The following is a 20,791-nucleotide window of genomic DNA, read 5'->3' as shown; positions in this document are numbered from 1 at the left end:
AGGAGACTGGCTTTCAGTTTTCTTACAGCAAGGTCATTAGGTGTTGCACAGTTGTTAGGAGGCCCATTTTCTATATCTTATTTTTTTAAAATCCAGTTTTTGAAGCCCCCCCCCCTCAAATCTCCCCAAAATCTCTCTTGAAAATGAATGACTTGTACTTAGTTTTGACTGAACTTTTGCACAGTACTGCATGTGTGGCTTATTTGTGAGTTTGGTCATCATTACATATAGTTTCAGTTCTAAAGTATTTTTTAAAATGTTTTTTCATGTAATTACTGTATGTCTGTGATGTCACCCTTGACTGATTAATGTCAATATCTCTTGTTCCATATGTACTCTGGGCTTTCCTTAATACAAATCTGAAGTAATTTTTTTAAATTGGTTAAACCATATGGCTAAAACGTTGACCCTCACCACAAGGGACTGAATTTTACAAATAACAGTAGAAACTTAATCTCGATACTTGATTAGGGATACTATTAAGCACTGAACTGTGGTGTTTTCGGTTGCAAGTGAAGCTATAATTATAGCGAAGCTCCTCGTAAGTTAAGGGATTACCGTCATCATTTAAGTGTGCTTTAGCCCACATTCCCTTATCAAACCAATCCTGGTAAAATATCGTTAATTTCGGAAGCGGATTTATCTGTTCTTCCATATAGGCGTGCCGTGCGGTGTAAAGTAGAGTTTAAAAATCAGTTTTCAATGAAGCAATAACTGTTGCTAAATGGAAGACATTTTGATGGATAACTTTTGGACGGAAAAAATCACACCGTAAAAGGAAGCCTAACCCCCCTGCTTTTTTAAATAAATAATGAGGGATACAAAACCAAAAAATATTTTGGGACACCAAAAGATTTTTTTTTAACCATTTCATTTCAATGGCACTATTTATGGAGTCGAAATCCGCAGCCTAAATTTTGTAATACATTGTTGTAAATGATGGTAAACCGTAGAGGCCATTGTACGGACAGCTATGGCCTCGGGTCCTTTTGGGTCCTCATTGAGTCGCAGAATCACTGACGTCTCCTACGGCGCTGTAGTTCCACGTGCGTGTAGCGGTGTGTGCGTGCGCGATGTTCGCTTTAGAGGACTTGTTGATTTTATAGAAATCTTTCCGATTAACGTCTTTAGGTATTATTCATGCGGTCATTTTGCTTTTGTGCACTGGTATGATAGTCGCTGTCGGTGTAGTCAGCATGATTTAAAGCCCCATGTTAGCGTGGGAAATGCAACACTGAACAGAATTTTGTAAAACTAAATTATTGCTCGTTAACGTAGCTTGGTTAGTTCTCTGATCTGACCGTTGTGCCTTCGTCCACCGTGGCTTAGCAGACCTAAATGGTAATTCTTCTGTGAGCAGGTTCTGAAAGGCATGGCGACAGTTCGGAAGAAGGTCGATAATCGTATTCGCGTCCAGATCGAAAATGGAGTCGCACAGCAGCATCGCACGATGTTTGTCATAGTGGGCGACCACGGCAGAGACCAGGTAAGTTACTGCAAACTTAAGTCAGTTTAGAATTTGGGTAAGAACAACGGTGGGTAGTAACTAGTTACATGTAATCGGTATCACTTGTGTGAAAATATCTAATTAAATGTAATTTCCCCTGTGTATTTGCTTTTGCTGTTGTGTATTTGCTGTAAGTTCAGTAATGTAGTTGAAGTTATCATAGCTACTAAAGAGACAAGGGTAAGTAGTAGTGATACAAGGTATCCAGTGCAACTATCCCACCTGCACTGCCATTAGTTACGCCACTGGATTTGAATGAACATATGACTACTTGCTAAATTATTAGGAAATAAATCCACTTTGTACCATAGTTTATCATTGACATTGAGTTACTGTAATTCCTTTTTGTCTTGTAAAGTACAAGAGCCTTTGGACTGTCATGAAACTTTTCACACCTGTCACTTTCGAGCTTTGAGACTAAGTGTCATAAAAAGAGAAGCATAACACTTAACAAACCTCCGTTTCCATGCGCTTAGTTTCTAGATGTTCTAAGAAGTTCCACTACAGTTCTGTAGGGAATTCAGTACTTTGAGGAGTTTTTTGACTAGATGCTTTACCCTTGCTTGTGTTTTTTGTTTTGTTGTTGTTTTTAGATCCACTTTAGACAATAGTTTGGTCAAGTCAAAATATTTTGAGGATGGTTTTAGGTTACTGTGCCCACTTGGTGTAAACACTGTCAGTTAAAGCTGTGGTAAATATACCATAGGTTGTTATTCTGCACCACATGCTCTCCAAAGCCACTGTGCGAGCACGACCATCAGTCCTCTGGTGTTATAAGAAGGAGCTTGGCTTCAGCAGGTATGATCACAGGTTTCACAATGTACATATGGTTTTAATTTCCATGTAAAAAAAACGTGTGCTCTTTTGACTCTCAGCTCGTTTGTCTTAACGGGTTCATTTTGCAGTAATCGCAAGAAGAGGATGCGGCAGCTGCAGAAAAAGATCAAAACAGGCACTCTAAACCTTAAACAGGATGACCCCTTTGAACTTTTCATTGCTGCCACTAACATCCGCTACTGTTACTACAGCGAAACTCACAAAATCTTGGGAAACACATATGGCATGTGTGTTCTACAGGTTGGTTTATGATGCTGAGTTCTTTATATGAAATCCAGTTTTTTTTTTTGGATTGATGTTAAAGTATATTTCCTTTTTGTTCTTCCTTAAAGGATTTTGAGGCCCTAACTCCCAACCTCTTGGCTCGGACTATTGAGACAGTGGAAGGTGGAGGCATTGTGGTGATTTTGCTGAGGACTGTGAACTCATTGAAGCAGCTGTATACTATGACAATGGTAAGTGGCTTGTTGCGTGTTGGAAATGTTTTGAATGTTTGTGACTCCAAGTGTGATTGTGATTGTCCATGATCTCTGTCAGGATGTCCATTCACGCTACCGGACTGAGGCTCATCAGGATGTTGTTGGAAGGTTCAATGAAAGGTGAGTGGAGTGGTGTCTCGGGTTATCTTCTTAAAGCAAAACATCAGCTTAATATCAACTCACTGTTACATTTTTGCCTTCACAGGTTTATCTTATCCCTCTCCTCCTGTAAGACCTGTGTTGTCATTGATGATCAACTCAGTGTTCTGCCAATCTCCAAGCACATTGCCAACATCAAACCTGTCCCACTTAAAACACAGGTATGTTTTTCCAACAGTGTTCCTTGTCCATTTACTTGGACAGCTATTCTTCATGATCTGTGGCTCTTACCAACAGGAAGATGGTCTGTCAGCACGAGAACAGGAGCTGAAGGACCTGAAAGAATCCCTGCAAGACACACAACCAGTTGGTGTTCTAGTGGACTGCTGCAGAACCATGGACCAGGTATGCTTAAAAGAACTAGGTATTGTCTGAGAAGTGCTGTCAATCAAGAGCTTGTTCTGGATTTGTGTTAAGTTTGGGTTTCTAAAATAACAAAATTGAAAAGGAAATGGTGAAGTAACACAGCAGCTATTTATATAAGATTAGTTAGACTAAATTAGAAGTTGAGTGATGAATTGAGTTGTTAATTATACTTAAAATGGAAAAAAAAAATAAAACAGCACTATTAAGGGGTAAAGTGGTTAAGTACCGTAACAATTATTTTTAATTTTACTTTCCATCTCTGTTAGGCTGAAAAATGTGCTTAACCTCGTCCTAGTAACCCAAAATCTTTTGAAAACTACTTCACTTGTAATTATAGTAAATGTTACAGCAAACGCATTTTTTTTTTTGCTTAGTTGTATTACTGCAGCAAATCAGTTTTAAGCAAGTTGAAGTTCTAGAGCAGAATGCCATTTGTTGGTTCTTTGCATTCAAGCTAAACTTAACGTTAAATAAAACAAGTAAAAAAGGAAGAACCTTGCAGTAAGTAAAGCAAGCATTACAGTGGGTAGTAGAGAGAACTAACAGAACTTCTTAAGGAAACTGCTTCTTCTTCTTCTTCTTCTTCTTCTCCTCTCTCTCTCTCTCTCTCTCTCTCTCTCTCTCTCTCTCTCTCTCTCTGACAGAAAAAACACGCACCCGCACACTTTGTGAACCACAATTTCCCAACATATTTACAAAGTGTTTTACAGTAAATTAGTCCTCCCTCATTCTCTTTCAGTTTAGTTCTCTTTTCTAAACACATTACCATCAGGCTACTTGTCCATTAGCGACGATATCCAATTGTATTGCCCTGTTGCCCAGGCCTAGTAACCATTGTACAAGTGAAACACAAACAGATGTTTGCGCAAAATACAGGTAACAATGCACAGAAGATTTTGTAAAATCTTTGTAAAAAACAAAATAAGCTTCAAAAATTGCATCCCTTAAAATTTATAGGTGACTTGAAGAAAAAAATGTAGTCATTTGAGGGTGTGTGCATGTTATACCATAAGCCCCTTCCCTCCCATTTTGCTCTGAAAGGTTGCACCCAGATGTCTACCTTAATCTCGAAGGAAGGTGCCGATATAAAGACCCTAGGAGAGGCTGAGGTGTAAATTTCAGTACACTGTTTTAAACATTTCATTTTTTTGATTTTTGAATTCTGTGTTAGTTATTGTTATACCTTTAGCAAACATGACCAAGCACCTACCTATCTCTGAAAAACAGACTGAGTGGGTAATATTTGTTACACTTTAGACACAGCCTAGGTGTGAACTAGAAATACAACTGTGGTTGATTCATTTGTTTGACTAATTTTTAATGTTGCACAATGCAGTATCTGTATCGGCGCTGATACCGCAATATCGGTATCGGCAATGGGGATACTTAACAACCTGTCGGTAGGGCTGGGCAATATGGGCAAAATGTTATTACAATAAAAAAGTTGATAACGATATTTATCATGATATGTCAAACCACTATTTTAAAGGCTGATTTTTGCTCCTGAGTGGTTCATTTCCCAGATTAGCTGTTTTTACCAGCTGGCACAGCACAGCTGCGATTTTTGTAATATTCCTAACTTACAAGGAAAACATTATTTTTAGCTGTCTGGTGACGAGTGCTAGGCTATCTGGTTACAAGTGTTAAACTATTTTGTTTCTCAACAATGTTGGCTTAGTACATACAGCAAACATTAGCTGGCTCGGTACATCAGTGATGTATCGCGCTGCCTTTCTCCCATCACTCCTACTACATCTATGTCAGAGTATATCACAGTATTAAAATGCAAGTTAGCAGACTTTTGGATTTCTCTATTCTGTTGGAGTAGTTTGAGGGGTGGAAGAACTGCAATATATCTGATACTCACTGTGTAAAAGCAGTGTAACTGCAGTGTGATTCTCTAGCACCAGAAAAACAATGCCCTTCTTTTAGGTACGTTTTTTTGTTTTGTTTGATCACTGTAGTTCACTACAATAGCATCATTTTGGCTGTGCTGTGAGTGACGGAGCGCTGCTTCAAGTTAGCCAGCTGCTAAAAAAAAAAGCTTGGAATGCATTAATACTAAAACGTGACTGAGCACTGTAACACACAGACCACTTCACTGTAGTTGTGTGTAGCATACATGATTTAATGCTGCTAAAGCTTGTTGGGATGTAAGGAAAGAAGTGAGTTCACTCTAAGCCAGTACAGTTATGCCACTGTACTTTTGATTATCTCATCACTCACACTTGTTCACAGGAGAACAGATCACCAATTGCTTCACTCAAACAGGGGACGTATAACCCCACGTTTCAGACGTCACCAAAGGATATTTGGCAACGCATTTTAGTCTTTGCCCCGTCCATTGTCTAATCATGTGAAAAAACGTGGAAGTGCGCCCACTCATGGTGACAACAGAGTAGTGTTGCTTTCCTTGTAGTAGAAAACGCCACCAGGACTAGATTGCGGAAGTGTTAGAATGGTCTATTATATCAAACATTTCTTGATTATTTCTTATGTTTATATCCAGGAAAGTTATATTGCGCTAATTATTGTATTGTTTTATCACCCAGTGTGTGTGTGTATGAGTATGAATTCCATTTTTTTTATTATTTTATTGTGAGTGTAGGCTAAAGCTGTGCTGAAGTTCATCGAAGCGATTTCAGAAAAGACTCTACGGAGCACTGTAGCCCTCACTGCTGCCAGAGGCCGGGGCAAGTCTGCAGCGCTGGGGCTGGCTATTGCGGGAGCTGTTGCCTTTGGGTATGTACTAAAGGATATTCTGTATAGGGGGTGAGCTCATCTGATTTTTTAGCTATTCTTCTTAACTTTGTGATAACGCTGTGATCTCTCTATTCGTTTATTACAGGTATTCCAACATCTTTGTCACATCCCCCAGCCCAGACAACTTGCACACATTGTTTGAGTTCATATTCAAAGGCTTTGATGCCCTTCAGTATCAGGTGATAATCTTCATTTCAAACCAACATGCCATTTTGACAAGCCATAGTATTGGTCTGTGAATTGCTCTTTGTTAATATAAGGTACAACATGTGTTCCCAATTTGTAATCACTAGACTTTAGCCTCTTCAGAAGTAACAGACAGGGCTTATTATTTCCACATAAGTGATATGATAAAATGCAATAAAATGCCATGCTTGATCAGCCATGCTCGCAGTAGTACAGGGACATCAGCATTGTTGTTTTTTTTTAATTAATTAATTAATTCATTATTATTTTTTTTTTTTTTTGCACGCTCGCAACTTTGATTAAACATGCGAAGATGGTTTTGACATGAAAGTAAAGGATGTATTTTTTTCTTTTTATTTCAGGTTACTTAGATTGGGCATATGTAATATGTAATTTACTGTTTTTGTAATAAAAGAACTCCTTGTTCAGTTCCCAATTTTAGCATTTATGTATGTCCTTTCGACTCTTAACCTAATCTGTTGCGACTATTCTATCCCAATATTTTCAAATCGGTTTTCTAGATTTTTTGCAATGGTGGTTTTGAAACAGTAGGAGAGTACTTTTGTTATGGTCAGCACATGGGATTGTAAAGGAAAGATGAGCTCCAGTAGCTTTCTCCTCATTATGTTACCTACAATGTATTCCTTGATAGTCTGTTCACAGTTGGACTGTAAACTTGTAATGTCAGGGAAATATATTTGTTTGGAAACTAAATTATATTTGTTTGGCAGGAACATCTAGATTATGAAATAATCCAGTCTTTAAACCCTGAGTTCAATAAAGCTGTGGTCAGAGTCAACATCTTCAAGGAACATCGACAGACCATTCAGGTAGATTTACTTCTCTCTTGGATGTATTTTATGTTTGTTAATTTCTGTTTTTATTGTCTGTATAGTGCAGTGCAGAAAACAATGTTATTGATCAATACTCTTGTCATGTATGCTGTTTGTGACTTTAATGCTGACCTGAGCTGTGATCTACAGTACATCCATCCTGCTGATGCTGTCAAGCTGGGTCAGGCAGAGTTGGTGGTCATTGATGAAGCTGCTGCTATTCCCTTGCTTCTGGTGAAGAAACTGCTCGGGCCTTATCTCATCTTCATGGCGTCTACAGTCAATGGGTCAGTATGCCATGTTTTATAGTGTGTGTTTGCAGTCTACTTGTGAGCATTCAGACTGAACTGAATCTTATTTGGAGGTGATGGTTTCTATCCCAGGTACAAGTGGCTTGAAATTTGGAACTAGAGGTGCACTAATACCACTTTTTCCCTTCCTATACTAAGACCAATATTTGATCCTTAAATTTATGCCAATACAGAGCAGTGGTATCAATACTAACTCTATCTAACTTAACTAAACTATACATCCTGGTATTTATAGAACTACATTTTCAAAATGTTTTGTTTAGGTAAAATCTATGTTCTGAGTCGCAAATAAAACATTCTCAACTTAACTAGGTGGCATTTACTTGTTGGGGTATATATATTAGATGCGAATGGCATTTATTTGTTGGATTATGTATATTAGATACTTCTGAAAACCTATTTTTGTTTATTTATAATATATATGTAGTTTGTTAAACAACTTAAGTAAATGTAAGATGACTTCATTGTGAAAAATAGTTGTGTACATGTAAGCACACAGCAGTTTCTCTAGCTCTGCAAAAACTGTGCTTAATGTTGTTTCACATTTGAATTTCTCAAGTCATTTGTCTTGTTCGTGTTGTTGATCAAAGATATCAGTATCTCAGTCACCGATACTGGTACTGCTGAGTGCCAGTATGGGTGCCAATACCAATATGATATCAGTGCAACACTACTTGAAAACTAAAAATCAAATGTGTGACATTTTCAAGGATTCGGAGGCTTGGTCCCAAATGGTGTCCGAAACCCTGTGGTCCTCTCTTTGGAGACGTGCAGACCTATAGAGCAAGAGGTCTTGAGAACTTTAAATTTAAACACATGCATTTGGGACAGACTCTTGCAGTGTGCAGGCTCGCCATGTGCAGCAAGGCAATCATTTTTGGATTGTTTTATTAGGGAAAAAAAAAAAAGTAATTCATTTTTATACAGTGGCTTTATTCAGACTATAATCATAATGCAGCTCAGTTACAAGGTAAATTGATAAACAAACATCTGAATATCTTCCTTTCCTGATATATTGAAGCTGTAAACAAAACCTTCCGCTCTGGCGCTTACCTGTATCTCAAGAAATTTTGTGTAAGAGGCTGTCTGCATCGTTGTGGCCTTCACTTAGGGATGCATAGAGGGTGCTCTTGGCATGCCTTTGATCACCTAACTGAGACATGGAACGCCCTACAGTCTCATGTGTATGCATAATTGTGGACCAAAGGGCCACGGGTGTGGCTTCTGGGACTAGGCTTCAGTTTAGTGTAGTTGGCCTGGATTTGCTATGTCGTCGAACTGGCATTGTATCGTTCAAATACAAACTGAATCTAAAAATTCAGTCAAAACTAAATATTTCTCCAAAAATGCAAAGTATTTGTAGTTTATTTTATAGTAACGTATATAATAATATAATAACACTGATAAGCGTCCAGTAATTTCCATAGTAATTTCTTGTTGTAAGCATCCAGTAATTTCCAAGTTGTGTGCTGTTCATCTGTGTGCAGGTATGAGGGCACAGGACGCTCCCTGTCTCTCAAGCTGATTCAGCAGCTCAGGCAGCAAAGCAGTGATAGCCAACAGAGTCTCTCAGCTGAAAACAAAACAACCAACACAGCCAGGCTGGCAGCAGGTACTGTAAATTGTATGTTGTACTAGCTAAACTGTCACAGTACCATCTCTGTTTCCCTATTCTTTAATGCGAAACCAAAAAAACCCAAAGCCTTTTAGAATGACAACCCTAGGCCTAGTCATAAAGAAATGCCTCACTCATGAAAATTACAACTTATAATGTGTTTATGTCCATTATAGAGCATTGTTTTCCACCAATTAAGCACAAGTGACTATTACCATAGAATTGCTTGGTATTTTGTGCATAGTGATAGAAATTAGTAGTGGAACATTGGAATTGGATTATTATTGGGGCAAATAAAACAGGAATGAAATGAATAAAAACAATAAAACTTAATGAATCAATCAAAAGGAGATCTAGTAAACAAAAGTTTTTTCCTTATCAGTCCACATATACTTTTTCATTGTATCTACTATCCAAAAAAAATGTTCTAAGTCACAAACAAAACATACTCAGCTTGACTAGATGGCATTTATTTGTAGGATTATGTATAATAGATACAAAAACCTATTTTTGTTTATTTACTGTACATATTTAGTATGTTAAACAACTTAAGTAAATGTAAAATGACTTAATTGTGAAAAATAGTTCAAAACGGAACTAAACAGTATATAGATAAACCTGTGGTGTATGTACACATAAGCACACGGCAGTTTCCCTGGCTCTGAATGTTGTTTCGCATCGGAAATCATTTGTCTTGTTAACTCACACTGCATCTGTGAGCGTCAGACTCTGCCAAAGTTTAGTAAATATTATTGTCGTTCATGGTGTCAGCAGCAGCACGTTTTAGTTTTTTTCTGGCTTGGTTGAAGCATATAGGGCCACGGGACCCCGCTGCTGAGTGATACAGCTGACAGACTGAGGCACATCCCTTATAGGCACAAACTTACAGTTTGTGTCCATTATAGAGCATTATTTGCCACTAGTTAAGCACAAGTGACTAGTAGAATAGAATTGCTCGGTATTATGTTGGTTGCATTTTGTGCGTAGTGATAGAAATAAAAAGTGGGACATTGCTTATTAATTGGAACAAGTAAAACAGCAATGAAATTAATAAAAATGAAAAAGAAAAAAGAAACTTTATGAACCGATTAAAAAGGAGATCTAGTAAACAAAACTACTTTTTCCTTGTCAGTCCATGTATACTTTGTCATTCTATCTACTTTCCAATAAATTTCGAAATGCGTAGTGTCTGCTGTTTTGGCATATTTCTCTTTTATAAATTGTATGTGATTCTACAAGGTGTTCAGATTTGCTATGCAATTCTGCAACACATCAAGCCATCGTCCTGTTCCTTCTCAAACAAGCAAGCCTACTTTTCCTGTGATTCATATCCAAAGTTGATTTGTGCTTATGTTCTAAAAAAGTGAAATAGTGAATTGACATTGATGTTTTGAATGAGTGGATGTCTACACTGGAATTGTCAAGTGTGCACATGAAATCAGCTGTTAAACTCACTGAACTGTCCTTATGTGGTTTTGGGACATTTAGTAGTGTGTATAACAAGTCATGTTTTATTCCCACATTTAACATGGGTATTATAGGTAGCATAACCATAAAACAGCATCATACTGACCTGATGTTGGGCAACTTGGTTGTATCTAACTACCTAAATATCCTTATTAGTCAGTGACACAAAATAAACGGTATTTACATCTGGCTTTCAGAAAAGTCTTGTGGAAGGTAGGGATAAGCTCAGATATGTCCTATTTGCTATGTAGCCTATTTTTATGAGCAAACATATGCTCTTTGGAGGATATTACAGTTGCAAAGCTGTAAGCTATGCCAGTAGTTATTCCTTTGCTGCTTCTTTTGCATGGAATGGAACACACAGCACGCAAGGCACAGATAATGTTTATGAATCTGCTGGTGTTTGAAACGCACACTTTCTCACAATAATTTCAAATTTGTTGAGTTGTTGTGGCACCACCAACAGCAAACATTGAGCCAGAATGTTTGAATTATGCAGTCTGTACCAGAACCAATTAAAAAATTCTCATTACAAATTCTCTGGTTAGCACTCCTGCAATTTTAGCGTGACTGGAAACTAAAAAGTTAGCCCCCAGTGGGTTTTGACAAAATCGTGGGTAGTGTGTTCTGCAGGAGTCATCGTAGATCTCTCCACCTAATTAGTTGGCCTGTCCCAACTTTTTTTTAAACTTGTATCTGGCATCAAATTCTAAATGTGCATATATTTTTCAAAAAAACAAGTTTAAACATTATACGTTGGCTTTGTACTATTTTCAAATAAATATAGGATTTAAATGATTTGCACGTCATTGCATTCTGTTGTTATTTACATTCTGCACAGTGTCCCAACTTTTTCGGAAACAGGGTTGTATAATACAAAAACTGAATTAAGATGTTATTTGTTTTATAGTCTTTTAAAGAGTACAGGGAACTATAATAAATTTAAAATTTAATACAATATGCACAAAAGTAACTGAATGTCATGTTGTTACGGTTGGAAATCATTTTATAATAACAATTTCAAAGTCAGTTGTACATAAATGTTTATAAGCAATGCCAGTAGATGTGAGAAGTAAATAATTACCAGCTATCAAATGTGACCGAATTCCTAATTTGTAAACCCTACTCTGCAGCGCGCTCTCTCCATGAGGTGTCTCTTCATGAGTCCATCCGCTACGCTCCAGGAGACCCTGTGGAAAAATGGCTAAATGAACTCTTGTGTCTGGACTGCCTGAGTGTGCCGCGCATCATCTCAGGTTGTCCCCTGCCTGAAACCTGTGACCTGTATCCTCCATCGTATGCATCCAACATGCATAACCAACTCTATGTAAATCTGTCCAACTTCAAATGTTTATGATGCTGACACATTCCACTAAATATGCTGAATTATAACAAATGAGTAATGTTAGGCCTGTATTATGTAGGTTTATCCTGAGGTGCTTCATAGGCCCAATCCCATTTCTCCCACCGCTACAACTTCTTTTCTTGTGTAGTGGTTGAAATCGTGCCGAAATGGGACAACCCTCAAATATGCTTTACTAAGAGGCTACTAGTCTTCAGTAATAGCAGAGAAGGGAAAAGTTCAGCAACCTCGCTGCATTTAGGGCATCATATGCTTTCAAAGAGGGGGTATAAGACAGTTATTTATAATCATCCACCCCTAATTCTTTGGTGATACGAAGCTGAAGTCAGCTGTTCACCAGCTTGTTCGACTTTTCCCGTTCCACCTTAAATGGTGCAGCAGTTACATTCTGGCGCTTCAGGCGTCAGGACTATTTGAGCTGGACTGGGAAATGCTGGACTGGGAAATTTGCTAGCTAGGTACCAAGACATTAGCATGTTATTAGTCATTTTTTACGCTGTTATGAAGAAAACGACCATAATACATTGAAACGACAGATAATAAACTAAGATAATACAGTGGTTATTGTAATTTTTTAACTGAGAAAATACTTACATTTGGGGGTTTCTTTGGTCGCTCGCGCAGCCATCTTGCCGGTTTGTCTTTCTCGTAACACTACGTTTGGAGTGAGACTCTGATAAACCTTCGTTTGGAGGGCCATGTAGCCCTAACACTTCGCCCTACTCCTCTATCTCAACAAAAATTGGGACACTCTAACCCTAGACGTGAACGCGCAAAACAGAGGGCTAAGGGCTAAGTGGTAGGGGCAAGGGGTGAAATGGGATCGGGCCTTAAAGCTCAGGGGAGAAGAAGAGGAGTAAACTTTCCTAATTTGTAATTTAAAAGCAGCTGCACAGACACTAATCAATAGGAAGAAGTGTGTGTGGGTGAGAGAGTCTGCTGTTGTAAAAACAGCAAATAACAAAATGTTCACAAACAAGCCGCAAATCACAGTATCGTTACAGCGCTGCAACGTGACAGAGCTCCACAAATATGTAACCAACACCACATCAGCTACAAACTAATAACTGTTAACAATTGTGAAGTAACCACTTCTGTCAAAGTCAAACTAACTTGAGGACAAAACTAACAAAGATTATACATACTTTATGAACAAGTAATAATAGATACTAACTTTATTCTACAGAGCAAACGTGTAGAAGGTATTTAGTGCATGATCATTGTCGTTTTCCTTAGTCTCTTATTACAGGTACTATGTGAACAGAGATACTTTATTCTGTTACCATAAAGCCTCTGAGGCCTTCCTCCAGCGTCTCATGGCCCTCTATGTAGCGTCTCACTATAAGGTGGGTATACTGTTCTGTCCTAAATTTTTCTGGACAAAGTCATATGAAATGTGCATTGACTGTAAATGTTTCTCTGCAGAATTCGCCCAATGACCTGCAGTTGCTCTCAGATGCTCCAGCTCATCATCTCTTCTGTCTCTTGCCTCCTGTTCCACCAACACACAATTCTTTGCCAGAAGTTTTAGCAGTTTTGCAGGTATACAAATTGGCACCTTGTATTGGGGAAATATTAAAAGTATACTTCAAGTACAATTCTACATTGAGAAACCTTGAATTAAAGCTGTTTCACTGTTGTGTCCCTATAAAATTTACATGCTTTTTCTGCCCTAAATTATAATCATAAGGATGAGTCTAAAGGATAACCAAATTAAATTGTCCTAGTGAATGTATAGTCTTAAACCTTCAGTCATCTGTACAGTAAGAATCAAACCATTGTTAGAGTCCAAAACAGCAAGGCTGTTGTATAGACTGATGGATACAGGGGTTGGATGGTATAGTAAAAATGTCATGAAAAATATCATGATATCTGAAAGCTTTTTCACAGTACTCAGTCACAATATATTTCGTTTTCTAATGTTTGATAAGGTTCTGCCTCATTTTAAAAAGTGCAATAATTTTTGTTTAATGTTTCACATACTGCGCTACAGTAAATTCAGCTAACCAGGACTAATTATGCTTTAAAGGTATTGAATTGGGTTCTTTTTGCTAGCATTCGCTTGCAAAAGGCAATTTAAACCTCATACTGATCAGGTTTCACCTTTGCTTGAAGGTATGTCTGGAGGGTGAAATTTCCCGTCAGTCGATCCTCAACAGCTTATCCAGAGGAAAGAAAGCGGCAGGGGACCTCATCCCCTGGACTGTATCAGAGCAGGTATCGGAAAATCTTAACCTTACCACCAGTCATTATGTCCTAAGTTACTACTCAGTTTCTGATTTCATTTTTGTTATAATTTTGATCAGTAAAGACTAAGTTTAAGTGCTGTTTTGTGGGTTTAGTTTCAAGATTCTGAGTTTGGCGGCCTCTCAGGGGGAAGGGTGGTCCGAATTGCAGTAAACCCAGACTACCAGGGGGTAAGCATATGCCATCTTATTTTGTCTTTTTTCAGTAATGCAGAACTGAAATTAAATGAAGTGACGTAAAATGCTGTGTAATTACATTACATTACCATTAGTCAAAGTGTTTGTTTTGATCTGGATGAACTTTCTCAGATGGGTTACGGGAGCCGTGCTCTGCAGCTGTTGCAGCGTTACTATGAGGGACAGTTTCCTCCCCTAGATGAGCGAGAACAGCCAAATGCCAGTACAATTAACTCAGTCAGCAGTGAGGTAATGTGCACGCAGAGTGTTTTACTATATCTCTGAGAGTGGCTTTTTTAGGGTTTTGGGACTATAATTATTGAAGTATAATGGATAGAACTAAAAAAAAGATCTCTCAACTCAGTTTGTTAATATGCTTGGAAGGTAATTTTGTAGAAAAAGACATTCACACCCCCATCGGAGCTATTCTGAAGGTATTCACCTTGTATTTGTACATAGGCTGTCAGCCTTTTGGAAGAGGTAGTGTCTCCCCGGACAGACCTGCCACCCCTCTTGTTGAAACTGAATGAGAGGACAGCAGAGAGGCTGGACTACTTAGGAGTGTCATATGGTCTCACACCACAACTGCTCAAGTAAATATAATCATGTGCAAACATATATATATATACCATTTATGCACTTGCATCACACTTGAAGCTTTTCACAAATACACCAGCATCTTTTGCTCAGCTTCTTTTCTCTCCATTCACAGATTCTGGAAGAAGGCTGGCTTTGTTCCAGTTTATTTAAGACAAACTCCAGTAAGCAAAGAGCCATTCTTGTTGTTTTACAACATTCATTTGATGCAAATTTGCATTGCTGCTTCTTACCAGCAATAAGACAGCATTGAAATGTGAGGTTGTAATGCAGTGTGTCTGTCTCTTCGAACTCTGTCCATTGAATATTGCTATGCAAGATTAACATGAACTTATTTTGATTTCCAGAATGACCTGACAGGAGAGCACTCCTGTGTAATGTTAAAAGAGCTGAACACAGAGGATTCAGCAGGACAGTGGCTGCCTGCCTTCTGGAAAGGTGAGTCTCCTTACACGTATTTCTACAGAACTGATTTATCTTATGCACTTGGGTGCACACAAAGGGTGGAAAATTTGATAGTGTTGTATTGCAATGTTTTTGGGTATAGAGGTCCAAATATGAATGTTATAATTTAATTCATGTTTTCAATCATGTTTTAAGCACATTGTTAGACTAATATATTATCAAGTTACATCTTTTTCTTAATCCACAAGAAATATTCAGATATCACAGTATATCACAGTATATCGTATGTCTTTTACCCTCAACAGTAGTTTCTATTCTTAGCCTGTCTTGATCTATCTTCCTGTAAGCCATCCTCTGTAAACTTGCGCTGGTCTGAGTGGATCAGACACAGCAGTGCTGCTGAAGTTTTTAAACAGTGTGTCCACTCACTGTCCACTCTATTAGACACTCCTACCTTGTCAGTCCACCTTGTAGATGTAAAGTCAGAGACGATAGCTCATCTGCTGCTGCACAGTTTGTGTTGGGCTTCCTCTAGTCCTTCATCAGTGGTCACAGAACGCTGCCCACAGGACACTGTTGGCTGGATATTTTTGGTTGGTGGACTACTCTCAGTCTAGCAGTGATACTGAGGTGAGGTGTTTAAAACCTCCAGCAGCACTGCTGTGTCTGATACACTCAGACCAGCACAACACACACTAACACACCACCACCACATCAGTGTTACTGCAGTGCTGAGAATGATCCACCACCCAAATAGTACCTGCTCTGTGAGGGTCCATGGGGGTCCTGACCACTGAACAGGGTAAAAAGGGGCTAACAAAGTATGCAGAGAAACAGATGGACTACAGTCTGTAATTGTAGAACTACAAAGTGCACCTATATAGTAAGTGGAGCTGATAAAATGGACAATTAGCGTAGAAACATAGAAGTGGTCATAATGTTATGCCTGACCTGATCGGGGGTGTGTGTGTGTATGTATGTGTATGTATTTATAGATATATAATGTATGCAGGTTGTGTGTGTGTGTGTGTGTGTGTGTGTGTGTGTATTGTATATATTCGGTTCAGACACAGATTTTGAGTAGATCAGGATGTTAGATTAGATTTTCAACTAAAATAAGTAGAAGTTCTTGGGGGTCTGCACTTTTTATTCTAATATTTGTGTTCTTGAACACTTTTCAGTGTAGAATTGACAATTTAATCTAAGAACAGACTTTTGCATGTGGAAATCAATCTAAAAATTCTTGTTTTATTCTGCAGATTTCCGGCGAAGGTTTCTTTCTCTGCTGTCCTATCAGTTCAGCAGTTTTAGCCCCACTTTAGCCCTGAACATACTGCAGAACAAGAACGTCAAAGAAGACAGTCCAGCAAGTATGCACCCTAATGGCTCGCTTCAACACTTTCTGGTTTTTCTGGTGTTCTGGTTTATCCAGATAACTGTGTATTTCATCTTTATCTTAGCGCTCACCAGCATGGAGTTAGCTGCCCAGTTCACCCCATACGATCTGAAGCGTTTAGAGATGTACTCCAGGAACATGGTTGACTATCATCTCATTATGGACATGGTCCCTGTCGTGGCCCGGATGTTCTTCCTCAAACAGCTGGGCAGTATTTCGCTTTCTGCTGCTCAGTCTGTGAGTGTGTGCTTGGCTTTAACAGTTTCCACCCACCAGTGTGCATTTGGGTTTGGGTCTATGTTTAATTTTATCACTCTCTTCCAGGCTCTGCTCTTGGGACTTGGACTGCAGCACAAAGCTATAGATGACCTGGAGAAGGAGATTGAGCTGCCCAGCTCTCAGCTCATGGGCCTATTCAACCGTCTCATCCGCAAGGTGGTACAGGTGAGGCAAAAGCATAACATAAGAATGATATGTCTCCGCTGTTGTCAAAACTACGTTTTTTGCAAATTGAAACCAAAAGCAAGAGCTTTCAGGAATACATAAAAAAGACATGAAGTCATCCTCTAAGTAGGTGTGATGCAAATATACAGATTGATGTTGTAGACAAATTGCTGTGGCTGAAGAACAAAATGTGGCTTTGCTTTTACTTGAGGCCTATGAAATATTTGAGTGTTTATTTCATAAATCCTCACAAGCTTTGCCAAGTGTGTTACTTTGCCAAATCCTCAATCAAAGTAAATTCTAATGCCTTTTGTCTTAAAATTGGAGGTCAAGATTAGTGTTGGGTGATAAAGCCATAACAGCTGCACATTGCTAAGCTGCACACCCATTTGGATGAATCTCGTTGCAAACCGCAGCATGGTTGAGAAGTGGTATGTTATGTCGAGCAACCCAGAAAGCAGTTTTTAGGCATTGGTGATTAAAATGATAATTATCAGAATCAAAAGATCAAAAAATCATTATTCTCTTCTGTTTCTAAATTTGGTATAATCAGCAGAGCCCTAAACTTTGAACAATTGCTACTTCACTAGGTGGCAATGTTGACATTGATATACGGGGAGAGAGAAGACATCCATTCTTTCACTCACAATCACAAAAGCCAGCAGGAAAATTAGGAGAGTTAGCTAGCAAACTGTTTTCAGAGTTGAAAAAACGAGACGTTCTCTGCCGCAACCTAATTTATTTTATCTTTTTTTTCCTGTTTTTGCTGACTTTAAAAGTCAAAGATGTTGTTGGTTGACTGTTGAATGTAAAGTTGGCTGTCGACTCAAAGGTGAAAATACACTATTAAACAGCAAAAAAGATGAGCTAAAATACAAGAAATAAACACAATTTGAGAAGGATATACTACTAGTGAAATTATCTGTTCATGCAGCAAGATAATTTTACTTGACAAGACATCTTAAAATAAGGTGGTTCCAGTTTAGAAATAAGTAGGCTCTGAAAAGTAATAAAAACATTTGAAATAAGTAGAAAACTCTGGTTTTGGTCTTATTACTGATCTTGAGATCACACTTGCTACAGCACAGTAATAAGTGAAATACATTGAATATTAGCAAATAATTCTAATTTTTTTGTGTTCATAATTTTAAGGCAATGAACAGGGAATGAAAAAAACGAGCAGAGGAAACTGAAGAAAAACTGGATGTTCTAGCTGAGATGGAATTGGTTCTGAAGTTAGGTTACACTATGGTGTGTTTGTTTAAAACACAGACACAGAGGATACTTAAATCTTTCTTTACTGAAGAATCTGCTCAACAAAGTAGATGGTTCACAATTTTGTGGTTTTACACAAACCAGAGGAGATTCACACAGTCTGGATGTACACAATCTGAATGGCTTAAATTCACTACAAAACAGAAAATAAACCAAGCCATATTATCAGCAATCAAATACTAATTAAAGAAATCTATATTACAAAATCCTAAACAATTTCATGTGAATATAACAAATTAACATTAGAAACATTAAACTTGTCAGTATGTCTAAGTATGTCAAATTTACATCAGAACAACCACACATCACGCTTCCACATTTTGTAAAGAACACTGCTCATGCTGCCAGTTGGTGAAAGCGGCAGAGACGCAGGGTTTCATAGGGATAGAATGAGGGGGGTGGGGCTGCTGCTCATCAGGTGAGGGCAGTTCACCAAAGTGAATGGGTAGAGCTTAGTGAGAAAGAAACCAGGAACACCCTCGGAGTTTCTTAAAATAGATATCCTAGCTTGCCAAATCAGGTACAGGTGCACAACATCAAGTGAAAGACAGACAGATAAAGTGGCATTAAATCTCTAAGAAGCTAGGGTCACCTAAGTTTGAACAGTCAAAATCAAAGTATACTTTCTTTTCCTGGCAGGTGAAGCATGTTGGGTCTTTGACACTGAATAAAAATGTATTTTTTTTTTTTTTAACATGCCTAATGTGCGATTTCTTAAATCAAGCTATTAAATAGTTTGTGTCGCTGAACCTTGAAACAATTTTTGTTTTACTTTAATGTAACTCAGTTTTAGGATTTCCTAACGAATTGTAGCGTAAAAGACATTTGAAGATAAAAACTGGTAGATAACTTTTAAAACAAGATAATTAATCTCATATTTCCAGACCTGAGATTTTAAATCTTGGCAAGCATAAAACTTTGCTGTGTAGAAATCATTTTTTTTGTTTATGCTTTTCTGCAGTTCTTCAACATCCTCCAAGAGAAGGCAGTTGAGGCAGAAATGGTTGCCGTCAAAGACGTTATCATGGAGCCAACTAGTCGGCCATTGCATGAGGATCTGGTATGGAGCTCTTCTGAGAATTCAGCCCTGATATTTTGGCAAATTAACCAGTCGACTTAATTCACTCCAAGTGTTGTTCTCCTGTAGTAGTAAATTCAGAAGTTGTAGCTGTTGGTTTCAAGTAAAGTCTTGAATTAATGGTATTTCTATGTTTTCTCCTTTTCTTTGCCTTCAGGATGAGGCAGCTAAAGAGTTCCAAGAGAAACACAAAAAGGACATGGAAAAGATTAAGGATATGGATCTTTCCCAGTAAGTGTCTAAAGCAATTAATATAGCCTGTATTGCACCACACCTTGTCAGTAGGAGAGTTCAGACTTCATTTAGTGTGAACACAGTCCATGTATTGTTTTAGGTAATTTATGGCAGGGATGGCTTTCCCAAAATTGCCACAGCAGAACATTTTCAGGAGAGAAAGCAGTGTTTAGAATTAGGCTCTCAGAGCTCTTAAATACACCTAACACTAACAGCCTATGGCTTGGCAATGTTTATTTGCAGCAGTGGTAATGTTCTAATTTCTCTTGCAGTAAAATCTTTCAGTTCTTCACCAGTTTTTATAAGTTGAAGGGCAAAATAAAGCTGATGCGCCAAGGACTAAATAACTAAAACAGTTTCTTATTTGCTTTTTCTGTAATGACTACTCCAAACAGGTACATGATCCGAGGAGACGATGAAGAATGGGACCAAGTGCTGAAGACAGCAGGTCACACAGCTATCGTCAGCATAAAGAGGTAAGATAGAAATGAAAGACCTCTGGCAACCTGCATGTTTTCAGAAGAACACTGCCTGTAGTAATGACTGTGCGTTTTTTTGTTTTTATTTATCTGTATTTTTTCTTTTAGTGACAAGAAAAGAAAATTAGATGGCCCAAATAAGAAAGACCAGTGGCAAGGCAAGAAGTTGAAGCAAAATAAGGATAAAAAGGACAAATTTGGAAATAAGGTGTAACTTTTGTATAAACTGCTCACTTACCTGTTTTGCTAAATACATATATAATGTAACAAAAATGGGTATAACCCAAAGCCATTTTTTTATCTAAAGAATTTCAGATTGATGGTTGAATTGAGTAGACTGGTTTAGTCGAATCATTAAATATGGTTGGATGATTGGTGGATGTGCTGGGGGAAAAAAAAGGTTGTTTAAAAGGTTGTGCCTGAAATGGAAGTGCTTTTTTTATTTATTTTTTTTCATGTTTGACAGCACACTTGGTCATTCATTTTTTTGGATCATTTGGCCCATGTACTGTAACTGTAAGATACACTCTACAATGAGTGAATAAACCATTTGTTAAAAGTATCCTCATGAGGT

At 38.1% G+C, this 20,791-nt stretch overlaps 1 protein-coding gene across 3 annotated transcripts; it reads left to right on the top strand.

The window, feature by feature from the left end:
• Positions 1–1,003: 1,003 nt before the first annotated feature.
• On the top strand, positions 1,004–20,779 carry nat10 (N-acetyltransferase 10). Of its 3 annotated transcripts, none has more exons than XM_036561452.1 (28): positions 1,004–1,486; positions 2,214–2,305; positions 2,413–2,584; positions 2,677–2,799; positions 2,882–2,943; positions 3,029–3,143; positions 3,220–3,327; positions 5,957–6,090; positions 6,197–6,290; positions 7,029–7,127; positions 7,281–7,417; positions 8,929–9,053; positions 11,657–11,807; positions 13,136–13,232; positions 13,312–13,428; positions 14,002–14,103; positions 14,229–14,303; positions 14,442–14,558; positions 14,769–14,902; positions 15,022–15,070; positions 15,254–15,344; positions 16,571–16,681; positions 16,772–16,944; positions 17,032–17,151; positions 19,388–19,486; positions 19,662–19,735; positions 20,134–20,214; positions 20,326–20,538. In XM_036561452.1, the coding sequence occupies exons 1-28, from the start codon at positions 1,373–1,375 to the stop codon at positions 20,429–20,431; spliced, it is 3,072 nt and encodes a 1,023-aa protein (XP_036417345.1). In that variant the 5' UTR covers positions 1,004–1,372; the 3' UTR covers positions 20,432–20,538. The 3 variants fall into 3 exon arrangements, with proteins under 3 accessions (XP_036417345.1, XP_036417342.1, XP_036417344.1); XM_036561451.1 differs by having other exon boundaries at positions 1,009–1,131; positions 1,361–1,486; positions 16,772–17,151; XM_036561449.1 differs by having other exon boundaries at positions 16,772–17,151; positions 20,326–20,779.
• The last annotated feature ends 12 nt before the right edge of the window (positions 20,780–20,791 follow it).

Source organism: Colossoma macropomum, unplaced genomic scaffold, assembly GCF_904425465.1.
Source record: "Colossoma macropomum unplaced genomic scaffold, Colossoma_macropomum, whole genome shotgun sequence".
NCBI lineage: Eukaryota > Metazoa > Chordata > Actinopteri > Characiformes > Serrasalmidae > Colossoma > Colossoma macropomum.
Note: the sequence above shows the minus strand (reverse complement) of the source record. Positions and strands in the feature narration are given on the sequence as shown.